The 21,248-nt window shown below is 41.1% G+C and overlaps 1 protein-coding gene across 5 annotated transcripts in view; it reads left to right on the top strand.

Moving 5' to 3' along the window:
- The window catches only part of ralgps2 (Ral GEF with PH domain and SH3 binding motif 2), a 397,302-nt gene that overhangs the window by 343,363 nt on the left and 32,691 nt on the right, over positions 1–21,248 (top strand). For 4 of the 5 annotated variants that reach the window (XM_059647739.1, XM_059647737.1, XM_059647738.1 and 1 more), the window contains 2 exons: positions 688–765; positions 1,892–1,997. In XM_059647739.1, coding sequence (XP_059503722.1) covers positions 688–765; positions 1,892–1,997 — 184 coding nt within the window. The remainder of the gene's footprint in view (positions 1–687; positions 766–1,891; positions 1,998–21,248) is intronic. The other variant, XM_048539124.2, reaches the window with a different exon arrangement.

Raw genomic sequence — 21,248 nt, 5'->3', positions numbered from 1 at the left:
TTGGCACTGAACGTAGAAGGATAATACTATGTTGCCCATTGGGCTATCCATCATCAACTTGGCATTCGTCAGTAAATTGAGGCAATGGCACCTGTTGTAAATTAGTTGCAAAATTAAAGGGTTTCTCTGGTGACCCCATAAAATAATGCATGTTATTCTATTTTCTCAATGCTGACTAGATTATTTTCAGTAACATTTTGCTAATGCTCATGTTGCTTACTACTTTTAGAGTGGTTTTGTAAGAGTCTTCAGTGGCTGTACGTCACCACATTCATGAGCAGCCCATGGTGATGTTAATTCCTGGAAGATTGCATATGGATGTTGTGTACCACAATCTAGAAGAATATTAACTCAGTCTACAAAAGATACCTAATCACAATCAACAAATTAATTAGCTTAATTAATATCGTATCCTTAACCTGAGGGGAAAAGTGGAGCCCACTGAGCTGATGCAGAATGCCACTTATTGAAACTTGGAAGCTCAGGATCTCTGCCCTTCACCTCTACCCTCAAGTAGTGGGGGAAGAACTAGGGAAGAGTCTTGTCATAAGAATCTGTTGATTCCTTCAAATGTTTAATTTACTTGACTTTGGAGTGGCTTCATGCAACTCAAAAGTCAAGATTATGACAGCCAAGAAAATACTTTGAACATTGCTCTTCTTTCAAAGTGATGATAAATTTCTGCAGGAACTGGTTCTATTATTCTCTCTGCCCGGTGGCACGGGCTGGAAGGAATGGCTGTCGAAGCCAATTGAAGGCCCACAGGTAATGATCTCTTTTATAAAGGGGGCAGATGGCATATCTCTGTTCAAGGTATATAATCGGGTGAAGGGAGCAACACTAACACACACAATTAAATCTGTCTTCATTCTCTTAAATCAGTTCACTAACGTGGTGATGATTTTCAAAATTTGCAGTGCCTTTCATTTTAGCCGTTTAATTATGCCTACATCTGTCTCACAGTATATGATGTTTCAGTATATCATGTGTCACTGTCTAATTATTTCTTGTGTTGAAGAGAATTTAGTGTTACTGTAACCATTGATTCAACAGTTCAGTGATTTTGAGATATTTAATGCCAGGAACATATAATTATATATTGTTTGACATTAAATTTCCACCTTCAGATTTTGCTTCAGGACTTTATTCGTAAAAATTTTTAGTGCAGACAGATAACCTTCTTCTTAACCCAATTCCATACACACTCATTTCGTAGCAGAGATCACTGGATAAAGAACAAGCGGATTCAATGGAAGTTGATGTTTGGTTTCTTCATTTTCTCAGCACTTGAGACCTAGATTGCGCTGAAATAGCTAATGATGATAGAAGTGGTGCAGGTAGCCTCGATATTAAGTCCCATAGGCCATAGTTAACTTTATGAAGTAAAATGTTAGAATAGAAAAGAGTCAAGGCAAATTTAAAAACACCTGTATCATATAATAATTACAGGTGTTTACTTCATGGGAGGTTTAATGGCTTCCCAAATAGTGACAACTTAATTCGTAGTCAGCCCTGTTTTCATTCAGAGAAAAATGTTTTGCACTGTGGTACCGTCCAAAATCTTGTTAAAATATACAATGTAAAGTGAAGGCTTAAAACAGGTTTCAAAATTGGTAGGTAATCTTTAACAAACAATAATGCATCTTCTAATTTCCTGAGACAGGTGATGTAAAATGTCAACAGTTAAATTTGCATACAGCTCCTTTTGTATGGCTTATATGTACTTTCTAGAAAAGCAGAACAGTAAACTTGGACTTTGTTCTTATATACTTCATTAAGACTTGCAAACATAACATGTTCTAGGTTGAAACTTACACTGAATATTCTTCAGCTTCTAGGGTTTGCTGTGTTGTACCATGTTCTATCACCATGATTTTGATTTTGTTTTTAGTTCTGTGGAATCCGAGGAACTGGCAGTAAATCTCTTCCCAGGCACTGTTACAATTCAAGGAGTTTTGAGAAGAAAGACCCTTCTGAAAGAAGGCAAAAAGCCTACGGTAAGGAATGATTTCAATAATGTTGTTCGTTGGCAGCCGAAGAAGCCATGATGCCATAGTTATACAACCAAGTGTGTGATATAATACAAGAGTTTCATCGTATCTGACTTCAGTTATTCAGTATTTCCTCCTTACATAGTTTTCTGCTGTAGCCAAAGGTGTAAGTACATCATTGACTAGATATTCCATTTTGAATTACATTTATTCCCAGGTAAAGCCATATAAGAGTCCATGACAGAATAAATGTTTGACATGCATGAATTTGAGTGATAAAGGAAATCATTGTTAGGGTATTCAGTTGGATGAGGTTGATTTATGATGTGGTTATCAGCGGTGTTCTGATTTAAATGTTGAATTTGTGCTTGCTCAGACTTCCTTTTTATGTTCAACAAACTTAGCAGTGTGCGTACTTCAAAAAGCATGAAACAACAGAGCCATAGTTTAATTAGAATATCAAGTAAAATAATGGAAACAAGTATAACAAAATGACTAGTAAATAGCAGTCATATGAATTCTGAAGAGAAATGTTCAACATCTTTTATTATTTTGAGATAAATAGACTGAAAACCCCAATAGTATTTAAATGTTGCAAAGCTTCTGTCTAATTTCTACAGAAGAGTCAAATATAAAATTTGAGACCAAAATGTCACGGGATATTTAGAGGTCATCTTGTTTAAGTCGAACAAATAAGCTACTGATGTACAAAGTTGTGTGTTCATTATTTTGTATTACTCAAAGTCAAGTTGGTCAGATCATAACTGATATTCTACATTGTCACATGCTGTGACACAAAGCAGTTGATCTTTTCATTTCTGACTTTGTCACACCATGTTATTTGCTTGTTGCATCTTTCACATTTGAACCTTTCCAAATTATTTCATTTTCTTCACTGGTTTATGCTGTTGAAGAAATAGGCACTGGACTGTTTGTGAGTCAGTTCCTATAAAAGCCAGCTGTTTAGACTGTTTTTCTGAATAATTGATCACATGAATTTGTAACACTTGGCAGTGATAAGAAATTGAATGGCAAGTAGGAAACAGGGGTTAATTAGCAATGGGAGGATGGACTGTTGAACCTAATACCTGTGAATAAAGGGACCTCAGTTGTTTGATTTTCTCAATCCAAGTTAACGTAAATAATGTAAACTGATCATATTCATAGACTATACCAAGCTTCATACTATTTAGAAGTAGCTTGATGCTCAGCAATAGATTAGCACAATGGCCTGGATTTTTTGTTTCCTCTATATTCCTAAATCTGAAATTTTCCGTCAAAAATGGATGAAAAATCAGAAAGGGAGGAGTATACAAGTTAAAAATCTTGGACAATGTGCAGGGGTGAAAGAAAAAAGGTAGTAAGAATTAAAATCTCTCGGAATAATTGACTACTCACTGGATTGAGATTTTACAGTTTCATCAGTCGTAATTTTTTTAAATCTCTAAACTTGAATGTCCATGCTAGTACCATAAATCATTTGGTTTTTTGCAACCTTAATTGCCAGTTCTCAATAACTTTGATAGGTTAAGAGATGACTTTGTAGAGACATACAAGATGAACAGAGGATTAGATAGGGTGGACAGTGAGAGCTTTTTTCCTTGGATGGTGATGGCTAGCATGAGAGGACATAGCTTTAAATTGAGGAGTGATAGATATCGGACAGATGTCAGAGGAAGGTTCTTTACTCAGAGAGTAGTAAGGGCATGGAATGCCCTGCCTGCAACAGTAGCAGACTTGCCAACTTCAAGGGCATTTAAATGATCATTGGATAAATATATGGATGATAATGAAATAGTGTAGGTTAGATGGGCTTCAGATTGGTTTCACAGGTCGGCGCGACATCGAGAGCCGAAAGGCCTTACTGCACTGTAATGTTCTATGTTCTATTTATGATGCTGTTCAACAATTTCATTATTGTCAACTTATTGTTAGATTATAAACTTCATCATAATAAACTTTCATCAACTTTGATAAGGCTAACAATGGAGCAGTACAAATCAGCTAAAAATTTGTAAAGAATCGGAACCTGTAGCAATTCTTTTGTTCCAGAAAGTGCTAAAATTTTTGACAAATGAATAATAGTGAAGAATGTTAATGCAGCATTGTGTTATGGATCAGACTAAATCCCCTCAAAACATGTTAAGGAAATAGCCTAGATCCTAAATTTAATAAGTAATTCAATAAAATATGTTGTCTCACGTGCAATTCTCCAGTCCGGGAAGAGAAGAGAGAGAGAGAGAGTAGCAGGGAGAGATGTACTACAGCAACTGCTACTGAAAAACTAAAACTAAAATTCCTGGTTCTGTGGGAGCTTGATCCCCCCCATTCAGGATGCTTCTATTGTTTGAAGTTTAAATTTAAAAATCCAAGACCTCACAAGCTGGTTACATTTTTGGCTTTGGGGCAGACTGCCTCTCACGTCTGTCATTCTCCTTCATAGGAAAAACCAGGACAATTTACACCTCCTAAAGCCATAGTATCGTCACAATTGTAATAATGTAGCAAATTTTGTTTCGGTGTTGTTAGAAGTTGAAGCTCATACATATATGAAGTTAATAGCATAAAATCAAGTATTTTCAGCACCAGGTTCTGCCTTGTTTTCTAGCTAATGCAAACCCAAAGGCAGATATTCCTAGTGATAACAAATACTTTGTTCTCAGGGACATCTGATAGACCTTTGGGAAATATTTTTGTGTGCTTATCACTTTATCAGTTTTCAAATGTAAAATATTTGCTGCTGTAACCTGCTACCCTGAATCTCTACTTATTTTGTTCTCTACACTCATACCTCACCTATGACGATGCTGTACTAATCTCTTCACAACTACATCCCATACCCAGGCTGATTTCTTGTCCCCAGAATCACAAGTTTGTGCAACTAAAGATTGATTTTATCAGCTTGTATGCTTGCTTTTGTTTAATGGAAGGGAGAAACAGTAGGGATCTTGGTGACAATGATGCAGATACTATCAAGTTGGAAATAATGTTGGGGGATCAGATGTAGGATTTGAAATTTAACTCTGCTTTATAGGTTACTAAGATTTGCACAGAGTGGTTCAGCCTTGGTGAGAATTGGGAAGGTAAGATAAAGTCATTGGCAGGAAGTGGATACGAAGTACCTTTGTACAATGGGAGGTAATTTTGATTTATCTACTATTTGATATGTAGTTGACTGGAGTTTAGAGGAATGACAGATAGATCGGGTAATTTCTGTAGCATATATGTGGAAACTCACCCTTTTCCTATGTAGTCATATAAGGAGGACTGTAAATATATGTTAGACCATTGACTTGGCCTTTCTGGATGGATGACCTAACACAATCTGTATCATGATATTTGTAAATAGAAGTGATTAAAGTATTTAGTATTGCATCAGACTTATACTTATTATGGAAGATTTATTTTGAGGCCTTTTTTCAAAAGACTTCAAGAGAACTTCCAAATTGACAACTGTAAGTGGAACGAATGCTTTATTGTTGACTTTTGTGGAGTTGTTCAGCCATAGGTGTTGAAGTTGTCATCAGCAGTTTCTTGGTTGATTAGCAGCTGTTGCCAAGGGAAATAAGTTCTTAATTTTTCCTGGAATGTATGACTTAAAGTGAAAGCAGAATATATAGAAAAAGTCATTCCTTCATTTTTTGTAATGCCTAAAATGTTTCTAGTGTCTCTTAAGTTTTGTTTATAGCGTTTGGGGAATCTCTTTTTGCAAATACTCATTTAGATGACCACTGCACTGAAGAATAGAAGAAAATTGAAAAGGCAAATTTTGCGTAAAAAGCAATTGAGTTTGAGCTTCAGGATACGGGCTCACTAATGCATGCTGAATGGTAAGTGAGCATCTATGAAGGAGTGTTCTTATAAAAGGAATCTACATATGGGACATGCTGAAAAACAAGTTTGTAAAGCAGGTTAGGCTAAATAGCAGTTCCAGTTACTCAGTAATTGGCTGCTCGTTAATGAGCAGATGGTAGGGGATTGCAAGAGGCAAAAATCTGTCTAGATGATAGTCCACAAAAAAAATGTAAATAGGGGAGCCCTGGCTACCCATTTTTAATTTGTGTGCAGTGTCCAGATGGTATCCTTAATAAAATTTGTGAAGTACCTACCAAATGGGAAACATATTACATTTAGAAAAGCAAAATACTAGATGTTGAAAATCTGAAAAAAAGCAGAGAATGCCAGATGTACTCAGCAGATCAGGTAGCATCTGTGCAGGGGCGAACAGCCTTGATATTTCAGATTTGTGATCTTTCAACAGAACTGGAAAGTGTTAAGAGATAGAAGAGGTTTTTTAGTACACAGGCACAGAAAGCGATCAGTTAGAGTGTGTTAGATAAAGAACAAAAGGCCTGAGATAGGTTGGAACATAGGGGATGTAGCGATTGTAACAAGGCCACAAGATGGATCTCATAGAATATGACTTCTCTGATTGGGGTTGTTAATCTGGTCTGATCAGGGAGCCCTGGGTGAGGGTGAGTGTCAGATATACTCACACTCTAGTGCCTGACTCTGTATGAGGAATTCTATAGTCAAGGATTGTTCATGTATAAGACTGACTTGATGATGGGATATTGGCTCTCTGGAGTTATTTCAGTGGTGACAAGAATAAAGCACAATCCAGAAGAAACCTGCTTGCAACAGTCATTTATGAGTTGGGTAAGCATTTCTTGCATCATGCCCTTTTTTTAAGAAGGTTGACTCATTTGACCTTGCCGTCAAAGGCAGGTCCCAATATGCGGAAAGAATGTATTATTTTTTCAGGATAAAACACATTGTAGCAGATGAAAAACAATGAGTAATTCTACTGACAGCCTGTGGAGCTGCAGCTTTCTCTGTCATCAGGACCATAACTTTCCCTGAAGCACCAGGCACTAAAACCTTGTCAAGAATTGACTGACAGAGTTAAAGAATATTACAACTCCAGCCTGCTCTCATTCTGAAACACTATTGCTTTACTTGGCAATTTGAGAACAAAGGAATTGTTTTGTGAAATTTGACTAGTTTAAAATGACTGGCAGAAGCATGTGAATTTGGTGTAACCCTTAATGAGATGCTGAGAGCCTGTGTTGTGGGTGAGATTAATGATGTAACTAAGCAAAAGTTAAAAGCTAGCTAAAGCCAAACTGAACTTTAAACAGGCTCTACAGCTGTCTTTATCATTGGAAAATGCGACTAGTGGAGCTGCAGGGTATTCTGATGGCAGTGGACACTTGTGCCAGTCTGAATGAGCTTGGAGAACGCCACTTGAGTGCAGGCAATTGAATAGCCTCACTCTGGACGTACCCTCATCAGAGGGACTGTGAGATGGCCCACAGGAAGACCCCAAAACACAGCCAAGCTTCAATAAAATGGTTAAAAGTTCCTTCAGGATCCTGGCCAGCAATTCTTTGTAGTTGCTGCAGGTATGCAGATTCGAGACAGTTCAAGACTCCTACTCGACGAAATTGAGTAATAGCCCAGTATCCAGGAGAGTTCATATCCTGGAAAGCCTACCTACATCTAGTTTGGAACGTTAAATTGCTTAGCAATGTCAAAATCAGAACTAATCAAGATAACCATCTGGTTTAATGGTCATCTAGTTCTAGTGGAGGTTGATACCAGTGCAGCTGTATCAGTGATTGCTGTACCAGTTTTTCATAAAATTCACTGCGAACCCCAGTCCTTAACTTTATGCAAGAACTCGTCTAAGCTGAGAACCTGTACCAGGAAACCTTTACAGATTAAGGGAACAACTGCAGTTCCAATCTCTTATGAAAAGCAGCGATTACAGTAAAAGGCTCGGGCCCAAGCGTAATGGGACAAAATTGGTTGCAAGATATTCATCGAGATTGGCTCAAAAGTTTTCAATTAGAAAATGGCTGCCTGAATAATGTCCTAAGTAAATACCTGTAAGTCTTCCAGGAAAGTCTAGGACTATCAGAGATGCCAAGGCCACCTTGCATGTTGACCACAAAGCTATTCCATAATTTTGCAAGGCCTATCCAGTATCATTTGCTAGAAATAAGCAGTAGATGCAGTACAGTTACAACTTTTAAAAGACATTTGGTCAGGTAAATGAAAAGGAAAGATTTAGAAGTGCAAATGCAGGGAAGTAGGACTAGTTTAGTTAGGAAATCTGGTCCCTATGGATGAGTTGGACTGAAGGATCTGTTTCCATGCTATATTACTCCATGATTTTATAAATCAAAAGGCTGGAAAGTGAAGGAATCATTGACCCAGTCCAGTTCATGGAATGGACAGTACTGGTCATGCTGATTTTGAAGCTTGGTCGGCCCATTCATATTTGTAGGGATTTTGAACAAATGCTAAACCACTTTTTTGCAGTTGGATAAGTACTCAAATCTTCAGTTAGATGATCTGTGTACAAAGCTGGTAGAGGGCCTGTCCTTCATGAAGCTAGACATGAAGCATGCTTACTTGCAATTGCAGTTAGATTAGCATTTCTGAACTATGTTCCAGTCAGTATCCATGAGGGTTTGTACCAATAAACAAAACTGCCATTTGAGATATCACCAGCCTGTTCAATTTTTCACCAGATAATGGGGAACATTTTGCAAGGTCTATTTAAGCTCGCTATTTACTTAGGTGGCATCCTGATAACAGGGAAAGCTAATAAAGAATACTTACAGAACGCAGATACAGTCCACAGGCATTTTTCCGTTGCAAGCATATGCCTAAGAAGAGTAAAATGTGTGTTCCAGGTCCCCAAGTGACCTATTTGGGCTACTGAGTTGACAAGACTGGGTGACACCCGTTGGAAGATAAAGTCAAAGGTTCCCCAACTCCCACGTCTGTCCAGGAGCTCAGGTCATTTCTTGGACTAGTAAATTATTATGGAAAGCTCATATGTAACCTGACCTCAATCCTGGCACCTTTGCATCAACTTCTTAAAAAAATGTCAGCCTTGGAAAAGGTGAAATAGACCTCCCTAGCTTTCAACGTAACAAAGAAACTGCTGTCGTCCTTAAAATGTTGGCACACTATGAGCTTGAGAAATATCTGGCATTGATGCTCAATGCCTCCTGAATGACACTGGGGTGGTATTAGCTCGTGTAAGTGGCCCAATGGAAAGGAACACCCAAAAGCTGATGCATCCAGAACTTTGGCTAATGCAGAGCGCAAGTATGACCAGATAGAAAAAGAAGGATTGGCGGTCATATTTGGAGTCAGGAAGTTTCAGCACTATTATTATTGAAGAAAATTTGTCATAATGACAGACCATTGTCCCCTACTAGATCTGCTTTAAAGAGGACAAGACAGCATCACCCATAGCTTCAGGCCACTCTCAGTGGTGGGTTCTAATACTAAGTGCATACGATTATAAGTTAGAACACTTCTGGGAGGCTGAGTAAAGAATGCAGATGCATTGAGCCACCTCCCATTAGCAGATACACCACCTGTGGTAGGCTCAATGGAAGAGCCTGTAATGATATTAAGTGTTCTGGACATGTTGCCAGTCACAGTTAACAATATCAGACTTTGGACACAGAAAGATCCAGCACTTTCCAAACTGAAACAACTGGTATTGATGGGGGAAATCAGAGTGCTGCCACAACCGGAATGGAAACCTTTTTGGACCTGGAGATACCTGCACATAGTAGAGGACACATATTCTTATGGGGAGCAAGATTGACTGTCCCAAGCAAAGGTCACCGTCCAATACTGCTGAGCTCCATCAAGGCCATCCAGGACTCTCCAAAATGAAGGTGCTGCCGAGAAGTTACGTATGGTGGCCACAGACATAGCTGTGTTGGTGGGACACAGCCCCTTAGTGTCAACAAGGATAAAAATTACTGCCAGCAGCAGATCCCCCACATCCATGGAAATGGCTGAGTAAATCTTGGACTTGGTTGCACGTTGACTATGCAGGTCCTTTTAGACACCAACTCAAAGTGGTTGGACATGCACGGGTCCATTCATCAAGCACTGGGATAATACTGGAAAATCTGCATCCATCCTTTGCAACATATGGACTCCCAGAAGTTTTGACCATAAATTACGGGCCGTCATTTACCAGCAGGGATTTTGGTTATTTCTTAATGTCAAATGGGACGTCACCCATCATCAAATGGCCTGGCAGGAAAAGTGGCCCAAACTTTGAAAGCTGGATAGGGGAATTAGCCTACAGCTTAGCTAGATACCAAGCTGTCATAATTCTTATGTGGCTATAGGACCACCCACATGCAACTCGTGCAACTACACGGACAGCAGCAACAGAGTTGCTAATGGGTAGAAGATTCTGTACCAGATTAAGCCTGACCTTCCCATACCTGGGTTTGTATGGAACTTCAGTGCTGGACCCAACACTCCACCATGCGAGAGAAACAGTTTGATACATGGGACAAATTTTGGTGTAAGAATCACCGAAATGGCCCCACATGGGTAAGAGACATAGTTGTCGCAAGGTTAGAGTGTTTCGAGTTCAGACAAGTGCAGCAGTCCTGAACAGGCATGTGGACCATGTGAAATCTGCTGGATCTCAAATAGTGCTGGAGAAAATGTGCCCTGCCACTCAGAACCGTCAGTAATGCTGCCAGGACCTCTCCATCAAACGTTGTCAAGTCCTTTGATGGGCATGATGGAACTAGCCACCTCAACACTTTTGCCACCAGAGGAAGAGTGTGAATTTCTACTGAGGTGCTTCTGAAGCATTATACGCCTCCCATGAACATCCCAGAAGACTGTCCAAAAGAAAGAACAGGCCTATGTCCGCAGACTCCGAGGGGATGGAATATAGTGATTGTAACAAGATCAGTGAGCTGAACTTCATAGACTATAGATCCCTGATTAAGGTTGTTAATCTGGTATAATCAGGAAGCCCTGGCTGACATAAAAAGGGTGAGTGTCAGAGGCACTGACACTTTGGTGCCTGTCTCTGTATGAGGCAGTCCTCTATAAAGGACTGTTCAGGTGTAAATAAAGGATGACAAGGTGACAGGATTCCTGCCTCTGTGGAGTTATTTCAGGGGACTTTGAGTCACATGGATGTACAGCATGGAAATGGACCCTTCAGTCCAACTTGTCCATGCCAACCAGATATCCTAAATTAATCCTCGTCCCATTTGCCATCATTTGGCTCGAATCCCTCTAAACCCTTCCTATTTATGTATCGATCCAGATACCTTTTAAATGTAGTTGTACCAGTCTCTATCATATTCCCTGGCAGTTCATCCCATACACACACCACCCTCTGTGTGAAAAAGCTGACTGTTAGGCCCGTTTAAAATCTTTCCACTCTCAACTTAAAACTATGCTGTTGATAATGTTTTAGAGTAGATTTGTAGCTTGGGTTGTGGATGTTGTGATTGGTTGGCTCTTCGAGCTTGTACATTGTTTCGCAGACATTTCACTACCCTGCTGGGTAACAGCATAGTTGACCTACAACTAGAACCACAGAGATGCTAACAAGACAGAATGCCTAGCCATACTGAAGACCAATGGCATCAATGAAGAAACACAGCAAGCCATAAGACAGTGATTCAGACACTGACTAGAAAAAACAAACTTAACACTCTAAACACATCAGAAAGGAAGGCCCTAGAAGGACTGAAAAAGGACAAAAATATCACAATACTACCAGCAGACAAAAGGCGCACGATGGTAATACTTAACAAATGGGGCTACGTCTCCAAGGCACAAAAACTGCTAGCTAATAAGAACACATACCAACAAGTGCAGATAGGCCCGACACCACAGCTGGGCAACAAGAATCTCAACACACTAAAGAGACTCAAACAGACCAGACAAATCAACAAAACAGGCTTTCTAAGAATGAAACCTGAAGGAGCTGACACCACTTACACCCCCACCCCCTCAATTCTACGGCCTTCTGTATGTATACAAACCGCAAGTACCCCTCAGACCCATAGCCCCCCTACCAGGCACGCCATCACATAGATTAGTCAAGGAGTTACGGAAGAGGTTAATGCATCTCATCAGCAAGGCACCCCACTCAATCCACTCAGCCCAAGAGTTCCTCAATTCCATCAAGGACATAAGAATAGACGAGGACGAGACCGTGATATCATTTGATGTTACTGCCCTATTCACATGATAGATACTTCACTCACAAGAGAAACACTGATAACACTAATAAAATAAGAACAAGACTCGAGTGGCAGCATCTCCACAGACAACATGCTGAAACTGTTGTACCTATGCCTCACCACCCACTTCACCTTTACCGGCCAAATATATGAACAGATCAATGGGACACCCATGGGATCACCTTAGTCCGGACTATTGCTGAAGTGGTGATGTAGAGACATGAAAGCATGGCCCTTCCGTTAATCCAACCAAAACTATTGATACAATGTGTGGATGACACCTTTGTCATTACTAAGCGGACCAAACTAGAGGAGACACAGCAAGTAATAAACAACACCCTCACTGGGATCAGATTCTCCAGAGAAGAGGAAAAGAACAAACAGCTCCCATTCCTAGACATGATGGTGGAACGCAGGACCAATGGGGAATTCCTAACAGAGGTACACAGGAAAGCCACACATTGATCAAGTACTGAATTTCGACAGCAACCATCCTAACATACACAAATGAAGTTGCATGAGAACATTATTTAAATGGGCAACAACACACTGCAGTAACACAGAACTACACCGAGGAGAAGAAGAAGAGCACCGCTTCCAGGTAATCAAAGACAACAGATACCCGAAAAACTGGGTTCAAAAGATGCCTATTGCACAAACGACAACAGGAAGGTACTACTTGCCCGACACACTCATCACGCTACTTGACATCAAGAACACATCTGAACTGACCACAAGGCGACAGGGTAGCACAAAAACCCACATCAACCCTGTGCCAACTGCTAACCCGAACCAAAGATCCACCACCCACTATGGACAGGACCAATGTCAAATACAAGATTCCCTGTAAAGACTGCGACAAACATTACATTGGACAGATAGGAAGGAAATTAACCGTAAGAGCACATGAACTTCAACTGACAGCAAAAATACATGATCAATACTCACTCATCGCTATCCACATGGATAAGCAAAACCACCAATTTGATTGGGACAGCACCACGATCCTGGACCAGGCAAAGTAGAGACAAGCGCAGGAATTCCTAGAAGCCTGGTTCTCCACTAAGAAGGCCAGCAATAAACACAGAGCTAGACCTCATACACACTCCATTGTGAAGAAAAACCAGAAGTGAGGTAATCCAGCTCAACGGACACCAGAGTTTAAATAACAGGCGGGAAAACACAACTGTGCTTCATCAGAGGCTGCACTGATGATGTTACACAGCAGGGTAATGAAACAGCTGTGGGACAACGAACCAGCTCAGCGAGCCAACCAACCACAACTATGCTGTCTAATTTTGGACTCCCCTACACTGGGGAAAAGACATAAGACAAAGGAGCAGAAATTAGGCCATTCGTCCCATTGAGTCTGCTCAGCCATTCAATCATGGCTGATAAGTTCCTCAACCCCATTCTCCTGCTTTCTCCCCAAAACCCTTGATCCCCTTGATAATCAAGAACATCAGTCTTAAATGTACTCAGTGACCTGGCTTCCACAGCCTTCTGTGGCAGTGAATTTCATAAATTCACCACTGTCTGGCTGAAGAAGGTTTTCCTTATCTCTGTTCTAAAAGGTCTTCCTTTTACTCTAAGGCTGTTCCCTCGGGTCTTAGACTGTCCTACCAATGGAAGCATCTTCCCAACATACATTTTGTGAAAGCCATTCAGTATTCTTAAAGTTTCAATTAGATCCCCTTTCATCCTTCTAAACTCCAATGAATATAGCCCCAGAGTCCTCCAATGTTCCTTATATGTTAAGCTTTCCATTCCTGGGACCATTTTCGTGAACCTCCTCTGAAGCCGCTCCAGGGCCAGTACATCCTTCCTGAGATATGGGTCCCAAAACTGCACACAATACTCCAAATGTGGCCTGACCAGAGCTTTATAAAGCCTTAGTAGTACATCCCTGCTTTTATATTCAAGGCCTCTCAAAAAAAATGCCAACACTGCATTTGCCTTCCAGACTACTGACTCAACCTACAAGTTTACCTTGAGAGAATCCTGGACAAGAACTCCCAATTCTCATTGCACTTCAGACTTCTGAATTTTCTCCCCATTTAGAAAATAGTCTATGCTTTTATTCTTCTTACCAAAGTGCATGACCTCACACTTTCCCATGTTGTACACCATCTGTCACTTCTTTGCCCACTCTGCTAACCTGTCCAAGTCCATCTGCGGCCTCCCCAACTTCTCAATACTGCCCGTCCCTCCACCTCGTCTGCAAATGTAGCCAGAATGCCCACAGTTCCTTCATTGAGATCATTAATGTACAAAGTGAAAAGTTGTGATTCCAGCACAAGAGCTTTTGTGCTCCTGAGATGCTGCTTGGCCTGCTGTGTTCATCCAGCTTCACACTTTATTTTCTTGGATTCTCCAGCATCTGCAGTTCCCATTATCTCTGACACAATTTTAACCACTTGTCACTGGCTGACATCCTAAGAAAGGCCCCTGTATCCTCACTCTCTGCCTTCTGCCAGACAGCCAGTCTTCTATCCTTGCTAGCACCTTGCTTCTCACACCATGGGCCCTTATCTAGCTCAGCAGCCTCCTGTGTGGCACCTTATCAAAGGCCTTCTTGAAGCCCTGCTCATTACTTTCTCAAAGAATTCTGGCAGATTTGTCAGGCTTGACCTCCCCTTGATGAAACCAATCTGACTTTGCCCCATTTTATTTTACAGTTCGATACTATTCACTCTAACCATGCCCCTCATGATTTTGTAGACTTACGTAAGGTCACCCCTCAGCCTCCGATCCTCCAGTGAAAATAGTCCCAGTCTATTCAGCCTCTCCCTGTTAACTCCCTAGCAATATTCTTGTGAATCTTTTCTGAGCCCTTTCAAGTTTAATGACATCTTTCCTATAGCAGGAAAACCAGAATTGAACGCAGTATTTCAAAAGTGGCCTAACCCTTACCGCGTACAGCTGCAACATGACCTCCCAGCTCCTACACTCAATGCACTGACCAATAAAGGCAAGAATACAAAATATCACTTTCAATGCCTTGTTTACCTGCGACTCCACTTTCAAGAAACTATGAACCTGCACCCCAAGATCTCTATTCAGCAACACATCCCAGACCTCATATTAAGTGTATAAGTCCTGCCCAATTTGCCATACCAAACTATAGAACCTCACATTTATCTCGATTAAACTTTATCTGCCACTCCTTGGCCCTTTGGCCCAACTGATCAAGATCCTGTTGTACTTTGAGGTTATGCAAAGACCAGATTGGCACTGGGGCAAGATACAAAAAATGAGTCGAGAGGAGACAATAACAGAATCATGATCAACAGCTGTGCACAAAACTAGACATAAACGTAATAACATGGAATTGTTAAATTTAGTGTGAAGTCCTGAATGAAGACTGTGAAGACTGTTTCTTCTTATAGTCAGCTTGGATTTGTGAGGGGTAGATCATGCCTCACAAATCTTATTGAATTCTTTGACGAGGTGACCAAACTCGTGCATGAAGGTGGAGCTGTGGATGTGATCTACATGGATTTAAGTAAGGCATTTGATAAGGTTCCCCATGGTAGGCTCATGCAGAAGGTAAGGAGGCATGGGATGGGGGAAATGTGGCAGTTTGGATTCAGAATTGGCTGACCCTTAGAAGACAAAGGGTGGTAGTGGACAGAAAATAGTCAACATGGTGCTCAGTTACGAGTAGTGTACCACAAGGATCTGTCCTAGGTCCTCTTCTATTTGTGATTTTTGTAAATGATTTGGATGAAGGAGTGGAAGGGTGGATTAGTAAATTCACAGATGATGCAAAGATGGGTCACGTTGTGGACAGTGTGGAGAGCTGTTCTGGGTTACAAAGGGACATCGATAGGATACAGAGCTGGGCTGACGAGTGGCAGATGGAGTTTAACCTTGAAAAGTGTGAGGTGATTCATTTTGGAAGGACAAACTTGAAAGCAGAATACAGGGTTAACGGAAAGATTCTTGGCAGTGTGGAGGAGCAGAGGGATCTCGGGGTTCATGTTCACAATTCCCTGAAAGCTGTCACCCAGGTGGCTAAAGTTGTTAAGAAGGCGTATGGTGAGTTAGCTTTCATTAATAGAGGGACTGAGTTCAAGAGCCGTGAAGTTATGCTTCAGCTATATAAAACTCTGGTTTGGCCACATCTGGAGTATTCTGTCCAGTTCTGATCGCCTCATTACAGGAAAGATGTGGAAGCGTTGGAAAAGGTGCAGAGTAGATTTACCAGGATGTTGCCTGGAATGGAGGGAAGGTCTTAAGAGGAAAGGTTGAGAGAGCTAGGACTTTTCTCTTTAGAATGACGAAAGATGAGAGATGACTTGATAGAGGTATAGAAAATGATCAGAGGTATAGATAGAGTGGACAGCCAGAGACTTTTTCCTAGGGTGGAGCTAGCTATTACGAGTGGGCATAGTTTTAAAGTGAGTGGAGGTAGATATAGGGGAAACGTTAGAGGTAGGTTCTTGACTCAGAGAGTGGTAAGGGTGTGGAGTGCATTACCAGAAAGGGTAGTGGACACGGTCTCATTAGGGGCATTTAAGCGGCTAATAGATTAGATTAGATTAGATGCCCTACAGTGTGGATACAGGCCCTTCGGCCTGACAAGTCCACACCGCCCCTTGAAGCATCCCACCCAGACCCATCCCCCTATAACCCACACACCCCTGAACACTATGGGCAATTTAGCATGACCAATCCACCTAACCTGCACATCTTTGGACCGTGGCATATGGATATGCATAAGATAGGCATATGGATGATAGTATAAGGCCGGGGTGAAGGTTGGATAGATCTTAGGTTTAGGGTAAAAGTTCACCCCTAACCCTGTACTGTTCTACGATCTATGTTCCGTGTTCTAAGAGTTGGATCAAAAGATGAGATGCTGATCCTTGAGTTTACACCAAGCTTAATTCAAATGGTGTAAGAGGCTGTGGTCAGTGAACAGAGAATTAAAATGCCAGGTGAATTTTCTCACGCCTCAAGAGTGGGGAAGTGGTTACTTGAGAATTCTGACTAGCCTCAGAACACATCTAGATTTTCCAGTCCTTGTATAGTGCCTGTTATTTTAGTTCATGATCCCAACAGTTTTGCAGCATTACATTGTATTACTCATGTGCTGCCAGCTGCAACTGCTACTGTTCTCATCTTAGACCTAAGTCCCAATCAAATTTGCTGCAGAATTGGTAGATTAAAATTGAGAATCCTAACTCGTCTCCAAATATTGAGAAAATATTTGCAGATAATTGATAATGTTGATAATGGGGATTTAGCTACAGAAGCTGAAACCATTTAGTCTTTCCTCTTGATAGCCACCCTCCCCTCTTCCACTGACCTCATCTTAGGTATTGGATATTTTTCCTATTTTTAAAAGTTTCATCCATTCATACATTCTGATGATTGAAATATTTTGTGTTTGTTTGGTTTGTTTTCATGTATAAAACTTGGGATACTAACTAGAGGTCAAGTTTCCATTGCCCACCTGAGACTACCTTCTGCATAATAATAATTAGTCAAGGTCTCATTATGTTTCAGTATATATTTTATCAGTTATTCAGATAATGAAAATACCACTTAAAAATGGCACTCAAGCAAATCTTTTTATATCCATTCAGAAATCAAATTAAAATTTCTGTGTTACAGAGATAATAGGAACTGCCAATGCTGGAGAATCTGACATAACAAGGTGTAGAGCTGAATGAACACAGCAGGCCAAGCAGCATCAGAAGAGCAGGAAAGCTGGTGTTTCGGGTCTAGACCCTTCTTCAGAAATGGGGGAGGGGAAGGGGATTCTTAAATAAATAGGGAGAAGGGGGACGGCGGATACAAGATGGATAAAGGAGAAGATAGGTGGAGAGGAAACAGACAGGTCAAAGAGGTGCTGTTGGAGCCAGTAAATGTGAATGTAGATTGGGGAGGCAGGGAGGGGATAGGTCAGTCAGGGAGGATGGACAGGTCAAAGAGCCGTGATGAGGCTAGTCGGTAGAAGATGGGAGTGGGCCTTGAGGTGGGAGGAGTGGATAGGTGGGAGGAAGGACAGGTTAGGGAGGTGGGTACGAGCTGGGTAGTTTTTGGGTCGGAGAAGGGGAGATTTTGAAGCTTGTGAAGTTCACATTGATACCATTGGGCTGCAGCATTCCTAACATAAATATGAGATGCTGTTTCTGCAACCTTCGGGTGGCATCATTGAGGCAGTGCAGGAGGCCCAGGATGGACATGTCGTCCAAGCAGTGGCAGGGGAAGTTGAAATGGTTCGCGACTGGGAGGTGCAGTCGTTTGTCACAAACTGAGTGTAGGTGTTCCACAAAGCAGTCCCCAAACCTCTGCTTGTTATCCCTGATGTAGAGGAGGCCACATCGGGAACAGCGGATACAATATACCAAGTTAGCAGATGTGCAGGTGAACATCTGTTTGATGTGGCGGTCTTCTTGGGGCCTGGGATGGGGGTGACGGAGGAGGTGTAGGGGCAAGTGTAGCACTTCCTGCGGTTGCAGGGAAAAGTGCTGGGGATGGTGGGGAATGTGGAGCGGACAAGGGAGTCACAGAGAGAGTGGTCCTTCCAGAAAGCAGATAAGGGTGGGGAGGGAAAATTGTCTTTGGTAGTGGGGTCAGAATGCAGATGGCGGAATTGTTAGAGGATGATGTGTAGGATCCGGAGGTTGGTGGGATGGTACGTGAGGATGAGGAGATTCTGTCTTGGTTGTTATTGCGGAGAGGGAGTATGAGGGATGAGTTGCAGAAAATGCAAGAGACACGGTCAAGGGCATTTTTGACCACTGTGGAGGGGAAGTTGTGGTCCTTTAAAAACGAGGACAACTGGGATGTCTGGAAGTGGAATGCCTCATCCTGGGAGCAGATGCAGCAAAGGCGAAGGAATTGGGAATAGGGGATGGCATTTTTGCAGGAAGGTGGGTGAGAGGAGGTGTATTCTAGTGTACTCTCCCTAACTCCCCATCTACACTGACTGCCAAACACCTTTTTTAACCAACCTGCCTATATGTGACGCAAACTTTAAAGAACTAAGTACCTGCACCCTGGGGTTCTACGCCATTACCCAAAGCAGTACCATTAATTGTATAAGCCCTACCCTTGTTTGTTGCATTTATCCAGATTGAATTCTATCAGCCATTTTTCAGCCTATTGACCCATTTGATCAAGATTCCTTTGTAATCGCTGACTAGTATGCCACCAATTTTGGAATCGCCCATAAACTTACTAACCATGCCTTCTATATATTCTCATCCAAATCACTTATACAAATGACAAACAAAAGAGGACCCAGAACTGATCACTTTGGAACACTTGCAGTCCAAAAAGCAAACCTCCATCATTGCTCTCTGTTTCCTGCTATTAAGCCAATTTTGTATCTAGTTGGCAAGCTCACCCTGAATCCCATGTGATCTGACTTTACTAATTAGTCTACTATGTAGAACCTTGTCAAAGGTTTTACTAAAATCCAAATAAACAGCACGTACTGTTCTGCCATTATCAATCTTTTTGGTAACTTCCTTAAAATCTATTTAAACTTCTCCTACTAATTGGTAGAATAAACTGTTTATCAGCCAGTGTTACTGAGTATTTAAATATGGAGTTCACAAAATAGACACTTTGCACAGCACACTTCCTATAGTGCAGAAAGAGACCATTCGGCCCAGTGAATCTGCACTGAGCCTCCAAAGAACATCCCACCCAGACCCAGAACTCTGCCCTATCCTGTAACCCCACATTTTCCATGGCTAACCCAACTAACGTGCACATCCCTGGACACGAGACAATTTACCATGACCAGTCCACCTAACCTGTACGTCTTTGGACTGTGGGAGGAAACTGGGGCACCCGGAGGAAACCCATGCAGAGATGGGGAGAATGTACCAACTCCACACAGACAGTCACCCAAGGTTGGAGTCAAACCCAGGTCCTGCCGCTGTGAGGCAGCAGTGCTAACCACTGCCCAATTGTCAAGCAGGTCTTCAGGAAAAACCAAAGGATAAATCTCCTTTTTATTCATTTGTCGTTGCATACAACAAAAGAAAATACATATCGTATTACTGATCAGATTAGGGTTTTTAATAACTGCTGGGGAGTGGCAGGTTTTCCTACTTCTACCATTTATAACAATCATTCTTACCCTAAACTGCTCTCCCCACCTCACTTTTCAAAACAGTCGTTCATATGGCCTTCCTCAGATAATGCAACCAATTGAAATTAGTTCAGCGATCAGCAATGTGTTCTAAATTTCTTGAGCAGAGATCTGAATTCTCGGACTGCTTTGACTTATTAATCTTTTTAAACAATTTTTGTGATGTAGTTTTGTGCAACCATTCCAGTTTAATTTTTTTTATTCCACTGTAGTGTCCAACACACAGCTTAATCAAGATTTTCAAATTTTGCCAATAGCTAAGGAATGAAAACAGTCCAGATAGTTGATTATAATCATTAACAACAAAGCTATTCTTTGTGACCCAAGTTTCAAACCATTTGGCAACTGGTTTAAACATCATAAAATATACTTGGGTGACTGGAGGAATTCAGTCGACATCCTCTCAAAGGAATCGTCAGATGGCTGTTTAATGGTTTAAGTCTTTCTTAACAGGCAAAGATTAATGAAATTGTACCAGATGGGTAGACAATAGGAAAAGCTAGGCCCTTGCAACTGTGAATTGTCAGAAAGTTGGTTTTACACAGTCTGGACAGCCAACATATCAATCAACTGTGGCATACATTAGAAACCTGTCTCTGGTCCCTAAATTGGCTGACATTCAGGTTCCAAATGACAAGCCAGTATGTGGGAGAATTAGAATACTGAAACAGAAAAGAAAAATTTGTCTGCTCCTGTTCTGACTAATCAAAACGAATTTGCAGATAATTACAGGTTATATTCCAAATTGCTACCTATACTGGCAAAATATTAAATTATTTTAAAAAGCCATTTTGACCACTGGGAGTATTTTTTCCATTGATATTAATTGTATCTTTAAATTCCACTGTGTTCTTATGTTAGTATCAACACTTCAGTTCAAAATACCTCCCAACCTTGTGACAGGGGAGAAGACTTGAGAGATATGGTTATTCTATGCAAAGTTTAATTAACTGAAATCAGCTGCTTCAGCAGCCTTAATTTATGAATGTTACGTTATAAAAGCCAAGGTTATACGTTTTCACCATTGAGCTTGTTTCTTCACACTGAAATTTTGCCACCACATTCTCCGTACTTTCTGGGACAATTATA

This window comes from Stegostoma tigrinum, chromosome 8 (assembly GCF_030684315.1).
Source record: "Stegostoma tigrinum isolate sSteTig4 chromosome 8, sSteTig4.hap1, whole genome shotgun sequence".
NCBI classification, from domain to species: Eukaryota; Metazoa; Chordata; class Chondrichthyes; order Orectolobiformes; family Stegostomatidae; genus Stegostoma; species Stegostoma tigrinum.
The sequence above is the reverse complement of the archived record's forward strand: the minus strand, read 5'-3'. Positions and strand labels throughout refer to the sequence as shown.